The sequence below is a fragment of the Phocoena sinus genome, chromosome 15 (genome assembly GCF_008692025.1).
Source record: "Phocoena sinus isolate mPhoSin1 chromosome 15, mPhoSin1.pri, whole genome shotgun sequence".
NCBI classification, from domain to species: Eukaryota; Metazoa; Chordata; class Mammalia; order Artiodactyla; family Phocoenidae; genus Phocoena; species Phocoena sinus.
In genome coordinates, this window is record NC_045777.1 from 86,703,316 (window position 1) to 86,724,815 (window position 21,500).

At 59.3% G+C, this 21,500-nt stretch overlaps 1 protein-coding gene across 2 annotated transcripts in view; it reads left to right on the plus strand.

Moving 5' to 3' along the window:
- SNX8 (sorting nexin 8) overlaps positions 1–21,232 on the plus strand; it is a 42,073-nt gene extending 20,841 nt beyond the window's left edge. The window contains exons 1-12 of one of the 2 annotated variants that reach the window (XM_032605904.1): positions 4,319–4,495; positions 4,683–4,726; positions 4,843–4,960; positions 6,547–6,668; positions 9,020–9,100; positions 10,041–10,201; positions 10,829–10,961; positions 14,396–14,464; positions 15,089–15,295; positions 15,418–15,567; positions 15,871–16,020; positions 18,379–21,232. In XM_032605904.1, coding sequence (XP_032461795.1) covers positions 4,897–4,960; positions 6,547–6,668; positions 9,020–9,100; positions 10,041–10,201; positions 10,829–10,961; positions 14,396–14,464; positions 15,089–15,295; positions 15,418–15,567; positions 15,871–16,020; positions 18,379–18,489 — 1,248 coding nt within the window. In that variant the 5' untranslated portion in view covers positions 4,319–4,495; positions 4,683–4,726; positions 4,843–4,896 and the 3' untranslated portion in view covers positions 18,490–21,232. Of the gene's footprint in view, positions 1–2,313; positions 2,505–4,318; positions 4,496–4,682; positions 4,727–4,842; positions 4,961–6,546; positions 6,669–9,019; positions 9,101–10,040; positions 10,202–10,828; positions 10,962–14,395; positions 14,465–15,088; positions 15,296–15,417; positions 15,568–15,870; positions 16,021–18,378 lie in introns of those variants that run through there. The other variant, XM_032605903.1, reaches the window with a different exon arrangement.
- The last annotated feature ends 268 nt before the right edge of the window (positions 21,233–21,500 follow it).

Here is a 21,500-nt window from a genome sequence, read left to right on the forward strand (position 1 = left end):
GTATTTCCCTCCTGGAAATACAATAAATAACAGTAAATAGTCACTCAGCAAACATTCCTTGAGCCCCCGTCGTGTGCCAGGCTCCCCTCGCCAGGACATACCTGAGAACAGAGCTGAGCGGACCCCTGCCCTTCCGGAGTTTGCGCCCTGGGGCTGTGTCCTGAGTCTCAGGGCGCTGTTAGGGTTATCGTGGGCTGATTCCCACTCTCCCCAGAGTTTGGATATTTATAGATTGTGCCTGGCAATGGTGGACACAGCTGTTTTCTGTGTGGATGAATTAATGAGCTCAGGGACCCTGTCTTATTCATCACCGTGTTCCCTGTAGCTGGTACTTAAGAAACGCTTGTTGGCTCCTTGAGAATTTCCGTGGTCCCCACGGAGACTGGGTAAACACAGCTTTAAGGCCCCTTTCCATGTAAAAGTATTTTTACATGGAAAGGGGCTGGGCTCTTGGGATGACTTCGGAGAACAGGTACATTCTAGAGCTGTGGTCTCCACACATTTTTAGTCATTAAGGTATTGGGGACTGTCAGTTGGGGACACCCCCCATATACACACTTCATATACAGACACTTATGTACACACACTCATACATGTGTGCACACATGTACACATACGCACTTAAACATATACACACACCTCATATTCAAACTCATACACACGTACACACTCACGTATGTATGCACTTGTACACCCCCCCCACATGCAACACCTGTACACACACTTATACACATGTACACAATTTATACATATGCATATTTTAGTAATTTGTATGCATGTACTATACTACTCTTATGTACATTATAATATAAATTAAAAAGGAAGAGATAGAAAATACGAGCGCAATGAAAAAATTCAAAGAAATAAAGAAAATAGAAGTAGAGTTGCTAATACCTTCTTCCTGCACTTGGTGGATTGTTGCGACCCTGAGATATATGCCCTCACTTGAGAGCAGCCTGCTTTAGAGCACATGACATTTAGTGTTTTTATTTATTTATTTATTTTTGGCTGCGTTGGGTCTTCGTTGCTGTGTGTGGGCTTTCTCTAGTTGCAGCGAGCCGGGGCTACTCTTCGTTGTGGAGCACAGGGCTCTAGGCATGTGGGCTTCAGTAGTTGTGGCACGTGGGCTCAGTAGTTGTGGCTCAGGGGCTCTAGAGCTCAGGCTAAGTAGTTGTGGTGCACGGGCTTAGTTGCTCCTTGGCATGTGGGATCTTCCAGACCAGGGCTCGAGCCCTTGTCCCCTGCACTGGCAGGCGGATTCTTAACCACTGCGCCACCAGGGAAGCCCGACATTTAGTTTTTGTATGGAGTTTTGAGGCCCTTGGGGGTTCCCAGATACAAGCTAAGCCCTTGTTTATTTTCTTAATCTTTAAGGTCAGTTCAAGGCAGCTATATTTTAAATCCTAAAATGCTGAGTGATTTCACAGATGAAAAAATCTGGTCATTAATTCTGTATTAGAATGTAAACCAGAATCTTGCACTGAAGAATTACTTTAAGAAGTAAATCATAAAAAGTGATACAATGACGTTGTAGAAAATTGAGAAGGTGGAGAAATGTGATCTACCCTTTGTTCTGTTTGTTTATAGCAGTGTTACTTGGAATGAGACCTTTTCCCCCAAGGGATACCTTAACCTTCTTTTTTTAACTGAAAAGAACCTTTTTTTCTTTAAAGTTCTAAACTCTTCTCTGTACTAAAAACCAAACTGACCTTTTAACAGGGTTTCTGTGTTTGTTGGCAGGCTGTCAGATATAGAATCTCTGAGTTGTCTTTCCCTGTCCTGTGAACGAGACGTGGAGACTTCTTGTGTCTGAGGAGCTGAAGTTGTAGGGCTTAATGCTTTGATCTGTGTGAGCAGGAGCTCTAGCTCAAGCGGACATGCAGGTTCTCACACATTAGAATGATTGTGGTGGCAGGGACGCAGTGTGCTCTGCCTCTGGAAGTGCCGGCACGTGTAGAAGATCGGATGGCCCATTTCTCTGTTTTAACCGTTTTCTTGACTCTGGAGAAAAGGAGGACTCTATTTTTGCACATAACTTGTAAATATTTCACTTCTTTTTCTCTGCCCAAGTTGAAAACTAGACTTGCCCGGTCCTGGACATGTGGGCGTGTTTGCTGATTCATGGCGTGGTGGTTTATGAGAGAGGAGGACGTGGCCCTGAGTGGACCCCCCAGCCTGAATGAACGAGTGTCACAGGGGCCGGGACGGGGTTTGGCTGGGTGACGTGGCCGGAGTCCACGTGCTGAGCCAGCAGGCGGCGTCTGAGGGGCGGCCTCCCTGTCTGAGCAGCTGCGCTCACCTTGTCTCCTGCAGACTCACCAGCGCCCCAGGTCAGCGAGCCGAGGGCCCCGGCCTCCAGTCGGATGCAGATGCCGCCGGGGAACCCACTGCTGTTGTCGCTCACGCTGCAGGAGCTGCTGGCCAGGGACGCCGTGCAGGTGGAGCTCATCCCCGAGAAGAAGGGCCTCTTCCTCAAGCACGTGGAGTATGAAGTTTCCAGCCAGGTACCTGCGGCACGCGGTGTGGGGCGGAGGTGGTGGGGGGGGAGGGCCGCCGGGAAGACCCACAGTGGCGGGCAGGTCCCCCAGCACGCTTGCCCCTGCGGCCGCCCCCCAGCGGCCCTGCCCGCCCTCGCCGCCGGAGCTCCGCGATCCTGCCTCTCAAGACGCTCGGGCGGGCTCTGGAGCGCAAGCCTCGGACGGGCCAGCCTAGGGCGGTCTTACAGTGCTGGGATGTCCGCGAGGGTGGGAGTGTGGACCCCACAGAATGTGGGCTCCACACCCCGAGTCAAGTGTGTGTGGCTCATCCCCCAAATGGTGCTGCTGTCTCTGTTAGGGGCACCCCTGAAATCAGAGTTCATTGATGCCAGACGCCTGGCCCCGGGGCTGGCTGGGCGCGTAGAACCCTGTGGCATCTGCAGCGTTTATCTTTTTGTCCATTCGCCTGTTATCTCGGTTCAGTTAGGATACGTTTTGATGGGAGCCTTTATTCTTTATCCTGGGGATTAAGTCATCGGCGAGCTAAGAGCACCCATGCGTGTGTGGCGGGGGGCAGATTCGCAGGTCAGTGCTGCCCCCGCCACGGAGAGCTGCCCGGGTCACAGGCTCGGGCAGCAGCGCTGCAGGGCTTGGGCTGGGAAAGCATCATGACCGTCATCGCAGGGAGAAGGGTGCGTGTTCAGAACCCGGGACGTTCCCCGTCGTGGACGCTGTTTGCCGTGTTCCGTGAGAATCAAGAATCACTGCATTTTTGTTTCGTTGTGTTTAAAACCCAGGATGACAGAAATCTGGGAGTAAACTTCGCTCTGACGCTGGTCGGTGCCGCTGCCAAGGGGGAGGGCAGAGGGCAGGGAGGGAAGGAGGCCCTCGCGTGTTTCGGGGACAGCGTTGCCGTCTAGCGTTGCCGTGGTCCGGCCTCCTCGGCCGCGGTGAGAAAGGAGGCTCCGGCGCCTCCTCTGGGGCCTCGTCACCCACTGGCCGGGCGCCCCGCACGTGTGACAAGCTGCTCTTCTGTGAGAGTGGCCTTATCTTCAGTCTCATTAAATTGCCCGTGAAGTAAATTGATGAGCTCGTAACGAACATTTTTAGAAGGGGGCCGTTTTGCCCAGGTCACCTCCTGTGACGTGCGTGGAGGGGCCGGCCCGCTAATGTTAGGACCGCGGGGTGGCTCCTGGGCCGTGGGGCTCCGCGGGCTGTGCCCCCTGCTCGCAGGCTTGCTGGAGTTGGAGTGGGTGCAGACGTGGCACGATGCCCGCCGGAGGTGGACACACGTGGCTTCATACGTGTCTTTCGTGTAGTGTATTTAGCTTTTTTGTTTTTTTGGGGGGTGTTTTTAGGTTCCCAGCAGTATTGAGCTGAAGGAACAGATTTCCCATCTTCCCCTCCTCCCACTGTCGCCCCCCCCCCCCCGCCCCGCCAGATGGTGCATTTGTTATAGACACGTCCTTGTCACCCAGAGTCCACAGTTGACACGAGGGCTCATCTTGTTATTCTTGTACGTCCTCTGGGTTTGGTCCACCGTTGTAGAGTCACGCGGTGTAGCTCCACTGCCCTAAGCGTCCCCTGTGCTCCGCCCCCTTCACCCCCCCCCCGCCAGACACCACTGATGTTTCACCATCTCCGCAGCTTTGCCTTTTCCTGAGTGTCGTGTCATTGGAACCACACAGTACGTCACCATCTCAGGCTGGCTTTTTCCAGTCAGCGATGTTAATTAGTGACTAGTGTAACGTCGTTAATCTTAGAGGTCGCCGCTCGTGCTGGCTCTTGTGAGAGCTCTTGTATGCGACCCCTGTGAGGCTGCCCTCTGGACGGGGTGCTCGTCCTGTGGGAGCCGCGGGTTTATCAAGGGCGGGCTCTCGGTGGGCTCTGTCGGCACTTGCATCTGAGTTGCGTGTCTGCCGTGTTTCAGTCTTCGTGTTCGGCGTTTGGTCTGCCTTCAGGCGGTTGGGTCTGTTTCAGGAGGCGCAGTGCTGCTTGTGTTAGCACGGTTTGAAAGTGTATGTTGAGGACATGCCCTCAAAGGTATTCCCATGTGATACCTAAGGGGAGGAGGGATGCTGCCATACAGGTGAAAACTCCTGTAAGGAGACTCGTCTTGTTCAGAAGATGCAGAATAATAGGCGCTTAATTAAATACACAGTTAGAGCTATGCAGTGTTTAAAAGTTGTATTTCCATCCATCAAGGACATGGAGGGTTTCTCCTTCTGGTAAAGGCCTGGTGAGAGAAGGTGAGGAATTTAGTCCTGTTGTTTCCACAGGTTCTGTTTAGTGGTGGAAGGGGAAGGTAAGGGGAAGCCGTGAAGTGTGAGGGTTTCTACTGAGCTCCGAACCTCTTCTCTTGCAGCGCTTCAAGTCCTGCGTGTATCGACGGTACAATGACTTCGTGGTCTTCCACGAGATGCTGCTGCAGAAGTTCCCGTACCGCATGGTGCCGGCCCTCCCGCCCAAGAGGATGCTGGGAGGTAAAGCTGGGTTTGCTGGTGGCCAGGGGGCGTAGGGGGGTGGGGTCCCCCCACCCAGTGCTGAGGTCCTGGCTCCGTGATGGACGCCACTCTCCACTCGTGGCCCATCTTCCTCTGGCCCTCTGCCCAGCAGGGATGGGACGGTAGCAGGGCTGTGGTGCAGCCCCAGCCCCTGGGGAATCTGGGCGCAGCTGTGGCTTAGAGCCCAGGTCTGGAACGGGACGGTGACATCACCTGGTGCCCTTAGCTACGTGAGCCTCCTGCTTGATAACTGACACGTAGGGAAGTGCCCCCTTCTGCAAGGGAGAAGGAGTGTACCCCAGTTCTCCTTCCCAGAGGACAGAGGCCAGGCGTCCTGGGGCTCCTGAGTGGGGGACCAGGAGCGCTGTTTGTTTTGCCGGCTCTGGGAGAGCAGTGGGTACCACCATAGTGTAACGTGTTCTGCGAGAGAACAGAAGTGAATGTCAGCCCAGTGGTCTAACCTGCATCTCAAAGGAGATGAAAACGATAGCAGATGGCCGTCTCATCTTCATGCTTCACCGGCAATTACCTGGGGCTAGGTGAGGGATCACAGGTGTCCCCGGGCCCCTGCACTGGCCCGTCTCTCCCAGGGTTCCAGAGTGCGGGAGGCAGCTGAGGCCTCCTCTCGGGTCCCGTTGATCTTCACCCACAGCCCTTTGCTCAGATTCTAGATGAAACCCGATCCGAAGGCAAGTACCCAAAGCTGACCGTCGATTTTCTGCCGTTTTCCACCGTCCTAAAGTACTTGCGTGCTCACTGGTCTCTGACTAGATCAGAGCCTGATAGCGTCGTTTTCTTTTTGCCCCACCTGAGCACGTGGAACAGATACTATCACGTGGAAGGGGAAGGATGCTGAGGGCAGGAGTTGGAAATACTTTGGGAACAAAGTGGATGCTTAGTGAAATCCAGGCATCAAGGTTGATTGGGTGTGGGTAGGGTTTAGAACCTGGAAACTGTCGTGCAATGCTTGGTCATGTGACTCAGCCTTAAGGAAAATGTAGCCTTCAATGGATGGGGTCCTCGTGGCCTTGAGCGGGGAGATCCTCTTCCAGCTTTTTTTCAATAATTTAAAAATAATACTTTCAATACCATTTTTATTTGTGGTCAGATTTAAATACTCTCAGTGCATCATTGTACACTGACTTTTTTCGCCCTTGGAGTGAAAATACGTAACCCAAACGAAAGCAGTTCACAATTGGAGAGTGAGTAATGAGTGATGTGAACAGGAAAACTGGGTCAAATTAATATATGAGTTCAGGAAAACCCGTTTGTTCATAGAGAGCAGCATCAGAAAGGGATCACAGTGAGGGGTCCAGTGCCATCGAGTAAAACCAGCGGGCTGTGTGGTTTTCCTTGGCAGATCCCGGACCGGGCGTGTCCGTAGGCAGCGGGGCGCGGAGCTGGGGGTCTGGTGCGCCTTCTGCAGCCTGTGGTCCGTGTCCAGTGCCCCCGGCTGGCCCTGTGGCTTGGAGAGCTCTCCGCGTGGGGGGCATTGGGCACTGAGAGCGAGGTCACGGGGGCGCGTGCCCCAGGCTCTGTGTGGTCACTCCGTGTTCTGCGTCCAGCCGACAGGGAGTTCATCGAGGCCCGGAGGAGAGCACTGAAGCGCTTCATCAACCTGGTGGCCCGGCACCCGCCCTTCTCCGAGGACGTTGTTCTCAAGCTCTTCCTGTCCTTCAGCGGCCCCGTGAGTACCTGCCGCACAGCTGTCTGCGTGCGGCGGCCTGAGGCTCCCCGGGTCTTATTTTCATTCTTTTTTTTTTTCGGCCGCGCCACGCGGCTTGTGGGGTCCTAGTTCCCCGACCAGGGATCCAACCCAGGCCCACAGCAGTCCCACTTATTTTCATTCTTAAATTTGCTTTTGTTTCGTGCTCTCCCCTTAATCCCCTTGTTTGGGTGCCATGACAGAATCTATTTACATGGGACAAACACAGATATGACTTATATTCTCCCAAGGTAACAGGTTGAGTACGATTCTAAGAGGCATCCCGGTTCCGACTTCGCAGGGTTTTGTGTGGAAGGGGTGGCTTTTCAGCGCAGTCTCTGAGGGTTTGAAGCTGATACACAGGAGCCTCTGTGGTTTGGAGGGTTGACAGACAGGCTAGCGACTCCAGATGTGAACGCGCATTTACTTAAAAAAGAAGGCTGAGGACTTCCCTGGCAGTCCAGTGGGTGAGACTCCGCCCTTCCACCGCCAGGAGAGCAGGTTCCGTCCCTGGTCGGGGAACCGGGATCCTGTATGCTGTGCGGTGCGGCCAAAATAAAAAAATAAAACAAAAGGAAGGCTGGGCTGGACTCAGTGCCACGGGGAGCGCCCACTGAGTCTCCCGGCCGAGCTGCAGGGTGGACGTGTGTCCTGGGAAGTGAGCTCTGTGTGGACCTTGACTCCGGTGGGACTTTGGAGCAGCAGCGTCCTCCAGGCTGCCGTCAGGCCGTCCCGGTCTGTCAGGACGCCGAGGCACAGCCCGACGACGCACCGCCTGGACAGCCCCGTGTGCCCAGGGCTGAGCTCTTCGAAGGCGGAGAGGCTTCCCCTCTCCTCGTTGGGGTGGGCGGAGGGGGCTCCAGCGAGGACGCCCCACATGGCCTGCGGTGGGACAGACGTGCCCTCACCGGCCGCGGGAAGATGCGGGCGCAGAGACGCAGAGGTGGATTCCACACGAGCCTGGCCGCCTCCTTTACCTCTCTCTCCCTGGAGGCCAAAGGGGCCTTTGACCCCTAGAGACACTGTGGCCTTTCACTGCGATGCCCGGGGGGGCCTGTCGGTCGGCCCCTTTTATGGGACCCGTTCCAGACATCCAGGGAATGCATGCTGTGGCCTTCTGCCCTTGAGCTGGGAGGGTGGGTCTTTCGAACCCTGGGACTGGACAGGCTTCTGTAGAACTGGGATCTTTACCACAGCAGAGGGATGTGGTGGGACGAGGGAGCTACGCTCAGCTCCAGGCAGAGGGAGGGTGGTGGGAGGGCGAGCCGCTGCAGAAGCCGGGTGGCGTCAGGCTCCAGAGATGCCTGTCCCTGGGCCTCCCAGCACCATTTGCTTCTTGGTAAAATGAGGGAATTGGGACAGATGCTCTTCAAGGCATCTCTGAGATGTTACGATTCCTTCACCCACACACAGCTGCGCGTTAGGGTCTCTGCCTGTATCCTCCGTGGCTCTCTGTGGGGCTCGTCTTAAGGCTCGGCTTTGCCAGGGAGCCTCCCTTCAGAGGGCAGAGCTCAGAGCCAGGGCTTGGGACACAAGTGCTGCCCTTTCTCTGCCATCAGCTCTCCCAGGGCTCTGGGGGCCCTGACCCCATGGGTCTGCTCATAGGAAGGAAGGAGACTTCAGTCCCTGTCTCTGTGCCCCACGTGGGACCTTCCAGGATCTAGTGACTCCGACGTCTGTCCCAAGTACTCACGTCCCTGGTCTGGAGGTGGAGTTTCCGTTTTTCTGGAGAGAGAGCTCCACTCCAGAGCTGGAGTTTGCAGTCCTGTCACGAGGTCGAGCTTTCCTGCCTCTGGAAGACCGACCACCCCAAAGGTTAAGGCCAATGGGAAACAAATAGAACAGGAAACAGGAAGAGATTACAGAATACTTACGTTAAAGCAAACACACGGAGGGCTTCCCTGGTGGCGCAGTGGTTACGAATCCGCCTGCCAATGCAGGGGACACGGGTTCAAGCCCTGGCCTGGGAAGATCTCACATGCCATGGAGCAGGTAAGCCCGAGTGCCACAACTGCTGAGCCTGCGCTCTAGAGCCCGTGAACCACAACTACTGAGACCACGAGCCATAACTACTGGAGCCCGTGCACCTAGAGCCCGTGCTCCGCAACAAGAGAAGCCCCTGCAATGAGAAGCCCGCGCACCGCAACGAAGAGTAACCCCTGCTTGCTGCAACTAGAGAAAGCCCGTGTGCAGCAGTGAAGACCCAATGCATCCCCCCCCCCCAAAAAAAAAGGCCAACACGTGGAGACCCTGCTTTCTGGTGGCTCAGTTGGTCTCACGCCTCTGGTCCTGTGGCTGGTTGAGGGTCAAGTGTTTCTCTCTCGCTTTTGCAGGATGTGCAGAACAAGTTAAAGGAATGCGCTCAGTGTGTGGGAGACGAGTTCATGAATTGTAAGCTGGCTGCTCGGGCCAAGGTACTTTTTGGTTTTGATGATCCCTTCCCCCAGAGCAGTAATCACGTGAGCAGTTAGTGATGTTTGTTTTGCCTCTACTGTGTGCCAGACATCGTGCTAAGACGGGTCGCGTGGTTTTCTCCCTTGACCCTTGTCTCAGTTGATCTGAAACGCAGTGGGTGTCACGCCCATTTTACAGACGAGGAAACAGAGAGAGAGGCTGCCATTTGCAAGGTCCCAAACGCCTAGGCAGAGGGGCCCGGGTGTGACTGAGCGCCGCCTAGGCAGAGGGGCCCGGGTGTGACTGAGCGCCCTCCGACCACAGGGCCCACCGGCCCCTCGTGCCGTGTCCTCAGGCATTTCGTGATTCAGATGGATGGATGCTCGGTCATCAGCTTTTTGGATTTCAGGGGATTGATTGTTGCACTGGTTTATTTTTAAATTTAGTTAATCTGGTCTCTTTCTCAAAAGGGTGAAAGTAGCTATTTGGTACCTTTTTTTTGTTATTTCTTCTTAAACTACTTCTCCGTACAAAAATGCAGACTCCTTTACCTTCATTTTATTTCCTAAGCATTGTGTAGTTAACATTAGTTACTATTAATGGGTAGTTACTATTAAAGCTGGTGAAAAGTTACCCTTCGGGAATAAATGAGGAGATGCAGAGGCCGGGCCCCCGTGCAGAGTCAGGACCGCACGTTCATCGTGTCGAGTTTGCAGATCGTATTTTTTGTGGTGTGCGTGCAGTGTTGGTTTCTGTGTCTCTTTTGGACGAGAAGAGGGGTCCAGGGCGGGCGCTGGAGAAAGAAGTGGGCTCCTGGGCTGGGCGCTGCGTGACCTGGCCTGGCGGTCTGGGCTCGTTTACCTGCTCGGTCGACGGACTTGCTTCCCCTCCTGCTGGTCGTCTTTTCTGGAAGGTTTTCACGTCTGGTGATGCACAGTCTCCTCCCTCCTCCCCCGTCAGGACTTCCTCCCAGCCGACATCCAGACTCAATTCGCCATCAGCCGGGAGCTGATTCGCAACATCTACAACAGCTTTCACAAGCTCCGCGACAGGGCCGAGCGGATGGTGTCGCGGGCCATCGACAATGCCGCCGACCTCCTCATCTTCGGGAAGGAGCTGAGGCAGGTGACCCTGGTGGGCTCCATGGGGTCAGTTGTGTGGGGCGGGGTCTTCAGCCTTTGGTGGCGGGCTTGGAGCAGAAAGTGTGTTTACCATAATGACTCTCGTTCTGACTCGTTCTACCCCAGAGGGGAAGGAAAGGGCTGGGGAGACGAGATCGCATTTAGAAGAAAGAAGAGAGTTGGAGAGTGTAGGCAGAGCACCGGGGTTCCCAAACGTAGGGGCTCCCCCCGTTGTCAGGATCAGACCTGGGAAAAGGTTCATCTGATCCGGGAAGGGCCGTGCTCAGCTGGTCACACCTCCTCTGCTCTGGAGGAGGGGCCGGGCCTCGAGCCAGGAGGCTGCCCTCTGCAGCTGTCCCCAGAACTGCGCGCCTCAACCCTGCTGTGCACACGTTCCCTCGGGGGCTCACTGACAGTCGGCTCCAGGTCTTGGTGGATGGAGATCCTGCCCTTCTGCCCGGCTCCCAGCGCTCCTGAGCGTCACGTAGCAGGGGTCTCGGTTGGGAGATGTGCAGGGCGGCCACCCTGGGGTGGTGTGCTGCTGGGCAGAGGGGGGCGTCGGGTGGGCTGCCCGCCCAGCTTCCAGGCCTGAGTGTCTCTTCCCCCGTGTGTTTCCTTTCTCCTCAGTGCTTTAGGGTCTGACACGACTCCGCTCCCCTCCTGGGCCACTCTGAACAGTGGCACGTGGGGGTCCCTCAAACAGGCGCTGAAAGGCCTGTCCGTTGAATTTGCACTGCTCGCGGACAAGGCTGCACAGCAGGTGAGTGGGTTTGTTCTCCGAGGCGCTTGTTTCGGAGAGCACTCTGTACCGTGGTGTGCGGGAGCGTCTCCTCAGGTGGACGTCACAGTTGAGTCCTGAGTGAGTGGTAGGGTCGGAAGGGCATGTCCCCGTCTGCTCCGGGTGTGGCTCCCTGTGAGTCCTTTACGCGCTTGAGAGGGTTGCTAATGATGTGGACAAGTTGGGTTCTGGTGTCTTGAGATCTGACCTTGCTGGGATGAGATGTGCTGTGTCCCTGGAGATGTAACGTTGCACGTCCCAGGGTGTTCCGGGTGGACCCAGGTTGCTCCCATGGTGCTGTCATAGCCAAGCAGCATTTGGCCACTTGAAAGCTCATCAGAACAGCCAAGCTCCCAGCACCCCCAGAGGATCCCCCGTGTCTCGCCCTAGACACCCAGTTTACCTCAGGAAATGCTTCTGCTCTATGGGCAGGTGTTGTTTGTGGAAATCTGCAGTCTTGTAGTCGTTGGGGTTAATTTGCAGGTACAGTGTTTACCGTCAGAGGGGATGTTCATCTGGGTGCGTTTATGCTATAAAACTGTTCCATAATTTGGAGGGTGAGAGTTTGCTTCCTAGTGCTTGGGGACATGGGCTTTAGGCTGCTGGTGGCTGGTTTTAAATGCATTGAGATGGAGGCCTTGCTACCCGGCTGAGGCTCAAAGCTCCTTAGTGGTGAGTCATGGAACCACAGCAACGGGTGGGTCAGGGGGGTTGTCAGGCCCCAGGGGGGATGCTCAGGTGCCAGGACAGCTCTAAGTGATGAAAAGGGAATCTGACCACGTTCCTGGCATGGAAAGTGCTGGGTGTTCTTCCCCTGGGGTCCCCGTGCCTGAGTGTGTCTTTCAGACACTGAGGGTCGCGCGGAATTGGCACCGGGGCCCAGTCCATCTCCAGGTGAGAGGAGCCCACGTTTCCATGGCGGGTGGCGTGGGGTTGGGGACCAAGAACGTGGTGTCAGAGGACTGGCTGGGTAGAGAGGCGGGCGAGCTCGGGCAGCCTGCTTTGTGCTGGCCTGTGTCTTGTGCTGGGACCTCGCTTGGGCTGCTTTGGTGCCTGGGTACTTTTCTCTGGGATTAGAAACAAGGGAGCTGGCCTAGATCATTAACAGCTTTTTGTTTAACCCTTGGCCCTGTACTCAGAGCTGAGTCTGTAAAACATACACACGAAGCTGTTCTGTTGCTGGGACCCAGGCCCTGGGCCCACAGCTCCCTCTTGGACAGGTGACCTGGAGGGGGTGCACAGAGCGGGGTGGGAACCCCAACTCGATCATTTCCAGCATCTTTTCTGATTCAGACCTGGATGCTGCTTCTGCCCTGACGAGGGGAGACGGGCGTCAGGCTTCTGACGTGGTGCGGTTTGAAGTTCCTCCTGCCTCCGAGGTTCCTCACAAATGCTGCTTTGCAATGTCATGTCTGCATGGTGCTGTTTCCTGAATATCCCTCATTGCTCTTGGTGGTTTCTATGTTGAAGTGAAATCAGTACAGTTTTTTATTTTTGCGGTACGCGGGCCTCTCGCTGCTGTGGCCTCTCCCGTTGCGGAGCACAGGCTCCGGATGCGCAGGCTCAGCGGCCATGGCTCACGGGCCCAGCCGCTCCGCGGCACGTGGGATCTTCCCGGACCGTGTCCCCTGCATCGGCGGGCGGACTCTCAACCACTGCGCCACCAGGGAAGCCCCCCATCAATGCAGTTTTAACACGAAACTGGCTCAAATGGCCTGTCGGGACTTTCATCCGTCAGAGCTAGGGTTCCACGTCACCCTTGCTGTGCAAGTGAAGATATCAGAGGGCTGGTCCTAAATTCCGTTTTTATGTATCACAGTTTTATTCTCCCCAGACCTGTTAGGAGACCTGATAACTGTGTCCCAGCCAGACAAGTGAGACTCACAGCGGGGCTTTCTTCCTTGGTGCCAGGGCGTGTGCCTTCTGTAAAGGTGCACGCGCTGGGGGTTCAGGGTCTTACACAGCATCAGAGAAGAGATGGGACTTGGGAGCAAATGACACACGCAGGAGTCCCCCCTGCTACACACCCGGGGAGGAACCTCTGTTCTCCTGTGTCCCCTGCCCAGTCAGGAGGGACAGGGCACCTGTGGCCATCTGGTATTTCCCTTTCTGAGTTGAAAAAACCTGCAACATGCCTGTTATTTTCCTGTCACCTTACTGGCTAGATCCTTGACTGTGGGTGCGGGATTGAATGGCTGGGGACCTCTGGGCTCAGCGGGCCCGAGGGCCCAGGGTCCCCTGAGTTGGTGCCGGAGCTTGGGTGGAAGCCCCCGGCTCCCATCCAGCGCTTGTGTCCCCATCGGTCTTGGACTTCTCTTCATTTCTTCTGCCTGCACCCTCCTCATACCGAGTCTGATGTGTGGTTTATGGGGTGAACTTTTCATTCTCTGCCGTGGCTGGAGCTCTAGAGGTTTTAGAAGGGGCTTGGTTTCCCGGAGGAGCCGGTGCTGCACTTGGGAGAGGTGCTCAGTGCACCCGAAAGAGGGACTTGACGCATATTGGTGGCTGAGGGATGTGAGGGTGCGAGAGCCCCCCAGCACACGTGGCTGGGACCACAGAGCTAGCATGGGGGGTTCCCTGGAAACCACCGTAGCCTGACCGTTGCTGTGGCGACGGGGGGAGGGTGCGTGGTGGCCTGCAGGCCCGTGTTTGCTGTGCCTGGAGCAGGAGGTGGAGAGACCGCGCTTCTCCCTCATGCTGCCCTCCCTCGTCTCCAGCCACCAACTCTGAGCCCAGAGCAGCCCAGCCCAGGGCTTTGGCACTGACTCCTCCTGCCTGGGAGCGGCTCCGAGCATCAGTGCCCGTTGGCCGTGTGGACGTGGCTCGTCCATGCGAGCGGCGCTGGGCTACACGCCTCGTGGGTGCGGTGGGTGACTCCGGGAGCGGGGCTTCACCCCGTTGTTACCAGGACACCCAGTCGGCGAACAGCCCCCCCCCATGACGCCGTGGGGCCCCCCGCATCAACCTGGGTGCAGAGGTGTGTGTGGGGTCCGCGCCCCCCGCAAATCTTCAGATTCAGTCCCGTAGCTGCAGACCCTCCCCTCGGCCCCTCGCAGGCCGTGCTTCTCTCCCTTTCGTTGAAACTGCAGCGATTCCCCTTGTCCCCGGTGCATCCCTCCCACTCGCTCCCCCGTTTAAACCCAGCCCCGCTGTCTGCGGACGGCCAGGCTGCTGGGCGGGTAGGGAGGCGAGAGGATGCGAGGTGGGCACAGGGCACCCGGCCCTTGTTCTTGTCCATCTGTGGGTTCTGAGGCTTCGGCCTCACGTTGGCGGGCTGTCGTGTGGACGGGGCCCCCTGCACGGCTGGCCCGCGGTGCTGGGGGCCGAGCCAGCCCAGGCCCGCGGTGGGTGTGCACCCCTGGCTCTGGGTCCTGTGTGCTCGGTCGGCGTTGGCCCACCTGCCCCGTGTTTTCCAGGGCAAACAGGAGGAGAACGACGTGGTGGAGAAACTGAACCTCTTCCTGGATTTGCTCCAGTCCTATAAAGTGAGTCTCGGCTGCTGCCTGGTCAGGGACAGAGCTGTTGAGAAGGCTGCTGTGACCTTTCAAGGGTGTGATTCTGGGGGACATGGAAAAAGAGCCTGAAGCCAGGGCTGCGGGGTGCGGATGGGCCTCCTGCAGGCTCCCCGGGGGAGGGGGGTGTGCGTCCTGCAGGGTGCTGTGGGCAGGCCTCTGGCTTCCCCGATGTGAGAGCGAGGGGCGCGTGCGTGTGAGTGTGTGTGCGTGTGTCTGTGTGTGTGTGTGTGAGAGAGCGTGACTGCCATCGCTCTTTATAAACGCACGAGGGGCTGGCCCAGTGGGAGCCGCCTCTTCTAGGGTATAGAGGTTCTGGGAAGTCAGGCCTCAGCTCGGGGCAGGGGCGGCTTTCCAACCATCGGTGGCGGGTTGGATCGTCTGTGAGCCCTGAGGATCCTTTGTGCTGAGCTCAGGGGGAGCTGGCCCAGCGCCGGTGGGGAAGGTTCTAGAAGGGGTTCCTCTACTGGGTGGGACAGCAGCCAGTGAGTGGCCCCAGAAGTTGCAGCCCTGTGACTCCGTGGCTAGTATTCCCACAGGAATCGTGATCGGGGTTACGTTAGGGCCCCAGGGAAACGCCAGTGTGTCATCCTTTAGGAGACCGATCTTGCTGCTGGAGGGGCACTGGCTTTCTGGAAGTCGGTCAGCATTACGTGTGAGGTCCAGGGCCGTCCCCGCTCTGCGCTGGTCATTTCCCCGTGGGTTTCTGGCTCTGCTGATTGGCACCGTGACCCCCTCACAGCTCGCCCCGGGTGGCTCAGCTGGACGCTCCCTTCCACGAACACCGAGAGTGGCGTGAGCGGGGTGCGTGTGAGCTGTTTCTCAGCAGGAAAAGCCGTCCTCGGCCCCAGGCGTGGAGGCCGCGTGCAGCGGGTGCCACCTGTGTCTCCCGCCTCCTGGGCTGACGTGCCACCTCCTCCCGGCAGGACCTGTGTGAGCGGCACGAGAAGGGCGTGCTACACAAGCACCAGCGGGCACTGCACAAGTACAGCCTGATGAAGAGGCAGCTGACGAGCGCTGCCGTGCAGAACCGCGAGCCCGAGTCCGTGGAGCAGCTGGAGTCCCGCATCGTGGAGGTGGGCCGGCGGCCTGGGCCCGGCTGCGAGGCGGTGGGCGGGCCTGAGGGCACCTTCCCACACCTGCCGCCGGGCCCCGGGCCGTCCCCCTCCCCCCCCCCCCCCCCCCCCCCCCCCCCCCCCCCGGCTTCCTGAGCTGCTGGGACGCTGACGCCCGAGCACCGGCTGACGGAGCTGGTGTGACCGATGTGTTGCACGGAGGGGGCGCCTGGCCCTCGGCTCAGGAGGGGCGGGGTGCGGGCCCTGGCGCTCCTGCTTCCCACCGTGTGCTGGGCCAGTCGCGAGGGGCTCTCTGCTCTGCAGCAGGAGAACGTGATCCAGACGATGGAGCTTCGCAACTACTTCTCCCTGTACTGCCTGCACCAGGAGACGCAGCTGGTCCACGTCTACCTGCCCCTTACCTCCCACATCCTCGGGGCCTTCGTCAGCTCCCAGATCCAAGGGCACAAGGAGGTGGGTCCCCCACACACATCTGGCCGTCCGGGCCAGCGCCCTTCGTCCTGCAGCAGCCCTTCCTGCAGGTCTGGCAGCCCTGCGGCTGACCTGGAAGAGTTACTTAGGAAATGAGTGCAGTGGGTGGGCTAGGACTTGGAACCATTCCCGTCCAAATCTGCTCGTCCCGTTGTAGCCGATGGTACTCCTGACGTTGTCCTTGTGGCTTCCGGGGGGCGGGGTGGTGGGAGAGCAGAGCAGGACCGTAAAGGAAGAATTTCTTCGCTTCTGGAGGAGTTCCAGACAGAAGCCAGAGGCAAAGCACATGGAATCCCCGGGAATGAGAGCAGACAGTGGGTGTCAGTGCGAGGAGGTGCAGGGGGACCGCAGATGGGGATATTTCTGTGAAAACCCTGCTGAGCCCTTGAGAAGCGCCGTGACGGGCCGGGGACCCTGTGGACTGCGCGGACAGCCGGGGTCAGCCACAGCTCTGGCTTGGCCCCCAGGTGCAGTCTGGGATGTGTGTGCGGCCAGGGCTGAAGGGACACTTGCAAGGTCCCTGCCCGGTTCTGCATTCGCTGGCTGGCCTCATAGTAGCCGACGCCCTCCTTCTCTGACGCTCTCCACCCTGGGCTCCTTCTCGGCTCTGGGGGCGCCGGCACCTCCTGTGAGGGACACACCCGCTGGGTGCCACGTCTAGCTCTTTGATACGCAGGCGGGGGGCGGGGAGGTAGCGTAGGCTCAGACTCTCTGAACCTCACATGCTAGCTGTCTCGGCTTCCAGCTGTGCACCAGTTCTGAGCTCTGAACGGCCTTGGTTGGCTTGTTTAAGCTCTGCGCCAGTTTCCCTACCTGGCAAGTGGCGTAGAACGTGACCCTTGCAGCCTTCCGAGACCGGCTCGGGGATTCGGTGGAAGGGGGCTGCTTGGTCGTCGTCCTGTGGCCGTGCTGGGCACACACCTGCCCCGCAGCCGTCCCTGACACCAAAGGAGTGGGAGATCCCGACAGGTCGGCCAGCTGGAGGGGACGGGGCCCACGCGGGGCCCCGGGGGTGGGCTGGGGTGCAGTCTGGGAAGCTGGCGACCCTGCCCGGAGGGCCAGGGAGGCTTTTGTGAGCAGCGCGTGGAGGGAACTCAGACCTGTAGTTCGGAAAGGTGCCGGGCGGCGGCTGGGTGCACGGATTCAGGGGTAGGAGAGAGGAGACGGTGCATCCAGGCGGGAGGTGGCCGGGCCAGAGCGGTCTGGAGCCAACAGTGCTGGAGCCGCCTGGAGGGTCTGGTCAGCATGTGGTTAGTGTACAGATCCCTCTCAGACTTGCTTTCAGAACCGCTGGGCCCGGGACTCAAGGGTCTGTGCTTTCAGTGGGACGCCAGGGGAGTCGGGCACGAGTGAGAAGTGTTGCCCGCCTGAGACAGAAGTTCCTTTACTTTCTCTTAGTGCCTCAGTGACTTTTCACAGCAGCCCGAGGCCAAAGTACCGTTTTAATGGTTCTGTTTCTTACGTTCTTAGCTCCAGACAGCGTCAGAGCAGTGGTCCACGTAGCCTGTGACAAATGCTGAGTTTCCCTTGAGCGTTTCTCATAGTTCGTGGTGCCCCTGGAGTTCGCTGGGGTGCCCTTGGGCACAGTGTAGGACCTGCAGGTGTGGCCAAGGCAGCAGCAGCGCTGGGGGAGGTAGGGCTGTACGCTGGTGAGACCTCACGGGCAGGTCCGGGCGGCCAGTGGGGACATTTCCTGACGCGATCCTGGATTTCTCCGCCGCGGTTGACTCGTGAGTGCCCCGGTCTCGAAACTCGGGGACTAGGCTCTGCTCCCGCCGCACGTTCCCAGGGCCACGCTGCTTCCTGTTGTGACGCGAGCCCCGCTGCCCCAGTGCTGGCCTTGGACACGGGCCTCGCTGCTCAGCCTCCTTCCTCGCAGACGCCTGGGCCCGGGAGCTGTGGTGGCGGCCGCCCTGCTCTCGCTTTGCCCATCTCTGTGTTCCTCTGGTGGACGTTGTCTTGGCCTCTGAGCCGCCCAGAAGGCCGGCACCTGCAGACCTGTCAGAGGGAGCAACCCCGTGATAACATTTGTTACGTCGAGCAGACCCGTGCCTTTCTGTCCCCGTGCAGGGGTGGTGGCACCGGCCACCATGACCTCTGGTTGCAGGTCTGCCCTTACCTGGGCTGGTCTGTGGAGGGGTGTTCAGAGCGCTCGGCCGCGATGCGGGTGGGAAGGCCGGCCCGCCCCCACTCTGGGAGCTCTGGGGGAGGTGACACATGCGCTGGCGTGGCTGCACGGGCGTCTCCTCTCTCCGTGAGCATTTTAGGAGGAGAGAGCTGGTGCGTCAGGCCACAGGCGGCCTCCATCTCCTCACCCTGCGCTGCCCCTTCCTCCTCCAGATGAGCAAGGTGTGGAATGACCTGCAGCCCAAGCTACAGTGCCTCTTCGCTGGACCGCACGGCGCCCCAAGCCCACCAAGGTCCCCGCAGGACGGCCTGTCTCCTCACTAGTGCCGGGAGGACGTGGGCGGCAGCTCCGGCGCCCTCACTAAAACTTCTTTCCAAATGGTGTGTTCCTGTTTAATTCCCTTCACGTGGTGGCTGCCCCGACCCCGAGGGGGCCCAGCGTTGGGCTGCAGACCCTTGTGGAAGAGCTGATGCCCGGGCAGGGTGGGGCCGGGTCCTGGTGGCCGTGGCTCCCCTCCCCTCGCGGGGAGCAAGGCCGAGGACATGCGCTAGGCCGCCGGGCGTCCACGTAAGCCGCGGCCACACGGGGTCTGTCCCGGTTGCCCTCGACCCTGCCCGGCCCTCCCGAAGCACACCGTGGCCTGTCAGTCTGGTGGTGAGAGTGTTGAGAGTCCCTGGAACGGTTTTCTCCCAGGACCCACAGAGGGCGAGGCAGCAGGGATGGTTTGCACACAGCAGATCGCGCAGGGGGGCGTGTGCTGGGGCCCATGTGCTAGAACAGTTGGGAGGGTTCTGGAATAGCTGAGCGGGGAGACGGGGGCAGGACCGTCCCCGCGGCCGGCGTGCTGCCGTCGGACGGCGGTGGCCGTGTCCGACACCGAACTGGCCAGCGAGACCTGCTGCTGCGGCCCGCAGATAGCCCTGGCCGTGCGAGCCGGGGCTCGAGGGTCCCTGGGCCCAGACTGTGAGCCTGGCGGCCCTGGTGTCTGTGTCCCTCCCTCCATGGCACGCACACGTGGGCACGCTCACACTGTGACCCTGTCGTGTGCCCGGCGGTCTGAAGTGCGGAGGACAAAGCGGGGACCAGAGCTTCTGGAGGTCCGTGAACCGATGCTTCCGCCGTCTCTCCAGGTGCGGGCGGCTGCCCGTCTGTTCTTGGGAGGCCGCACCGTGAGCGTCGAGGCTGGCAGGGCAGTGGGCTCTGCGGGGGGATCTGTGTCGCTCTGGTAACCCTCTGTTACACCGACTTCACTTCTTTGGGGCAGCAGGAACCCTCCTTCCAGCCTCCCTGCCACGCTTGCCGGCACAGAGCCTGCTCCGAGGGGGCGGCGGTCTGGAGCCGGGTGGGCTTATGTCCGCCTGGGGCCTGGGTGTGTCCTGCCCTGAGCCCCTGTTGTGTAAGTGCCCCCCGTCCTTCACGGTTCTCACTGGCTTGGGAGGGCGCTGGAGGAGGTCGACTGCACCGAGGGTCTCTGAGGTCCCTGCCTTCCTGCAACACGTGCCTGGGGGTTCTGGGGGTTTGCCCTTGGTGTGAGGCACGCACGTGGGACCCAGAGGCTCTGGGTGACAGGCAGGCTTCCCTGGTGAGCTGACACACGTTACAGTCCAGGGCAAAGTGAGTGTGCCCACCGGGGCCTGGGCTCACCCACACGTGGATTCTGCCTGTGCCAGCAAAGCCACAGGCGTGCGGGGAGGCCGGCTGCACCCCACCCCGCCGGAGCCCCACGGCAGCCAACGTGTGCCTTCCTGTGCCGGGCTGGCCGGTCTCCTGGACGAGCAGAGGGGTGGTGCGCCCCCGGAGCCTGGCCAGCGGGGGCCGCCTGTGCCATTTGCCCCTTTGTGCGCTGCTTCTGCGTTTTGATCCCTCTGTGGAGAAACGGGTTCCCAACCACTTCGAGTGGCTCTGTGCCGCCCGGCAGGTTGGTCCCCAGGTGCTGTGTACGCTTGAGCCGTAGAGCGTTGACCGCAGGCCTCTGCTGTCCTGGCCCCGCGGTGGTGGCTGCTCACCCCCGAGGTCTGTCCGTGGGTGGTGAGGGACACGAGGCCACGGGACAGCGGAGAGCGGGGGAGACGCCCTGGCCGCGTGGTGGGTGGTGGCGCAGCGGCACGGAGGGTGGGGAGCGTCTTCCCGGTCAGGTTGAGGCTTGCCCTCCCCACACGGGTCACCAGGGAGAGCTCTGACACCAAAGACATCAGATGCACTTTCCAGGAGAGAATCCTCCTGGCGGGACTGGCTCCCGCGTGGAAACCAGGAGCACGTTCTTGGTTGGAGGCCTGGCCTCGCTCTTCCTGAGAGGCTCACCTGCAGGGCACTTTCTGGTCCACCCGCTCCCCCCACCCCAGGTGCTGGAAAGGGGGAAGATGCTGGAGTGACCGTGTCCCCCTCGTGTGGCAGCTGGGGGCGCAGAGGCACCTTTTCCACAAAGTTCCCCGTCCGCCCTTCCACCCGGGCTGCCGCTGGGTTCCCAGGCTCGGCGGGCAGGGTTTTCTGCTCAGTGTTTGCTCGGGGAGGGGGAGGAGAGGCTGCTCCAGCTCCAAGGTGGGTCACGCACACCTCTGCGTCCGAGCTTTCCTCGTGCCCGGGAGAGCCTGGTCACAGCCCCGTGAAAGGACGTCCGGTTCCGTTTTCCCGATGGGAGCCCTTCGGCCGCTCCCGTCCCGTCCCGTTAGGGCACTCGTTAGGGCTGAGTGCGGCTCACCACTGCCTCGGCCTGGCCCGAGGCGTGCGCCTTCAGGCCACGCCCCTCCAGCCTGCGTCCAGCTGACTCGGTGGTGACCCAGTCAGCGGGCGAAGACGCAGAGTGGGGAGGAGGGAGGGCGTGGCCAAGGCAGGCTGCCATGGGGACCCGGGGCTCGGGCTGCCGGAGGTCAGGACGGTTCGGTATCTTAGGCCTTTCCTCTTGCTTTGCGTTGAGTCTGGTTATGTATGAAGCACTTTATACGGCTGCAGGGATCAATGACCATCACACCCAGTTAACTGGAATTGTTTACAAACGAGCTACATTCCGAGATTTTTATCACTGAACTTACATGAACGACTATCATTAAACGTGTTTATAAAAGTCGGGTCAAGTTGTGAAGTTTTTGTGAGTGGTTGGTACCCCCCCAGCCCCCTCCCCAGGGTCAGAAACCAGGACGAGGTCAGCCTGTCTTGGGGGAGGGAGGGCAACCAAGTGATGCTACATTAGACGGGGGTTGGAGCCCTGGGCCCTGACCGCGCCTCGGTTTCCCCGTACAGGGGGTGGTGAGAGGAGGACACGGCCTCTAGCCCGCCCCCGGGATCCCGCGGCCCCGTGCACACCTATGCCGGGCCTCCCGCACCAGTTCTCCCCCGT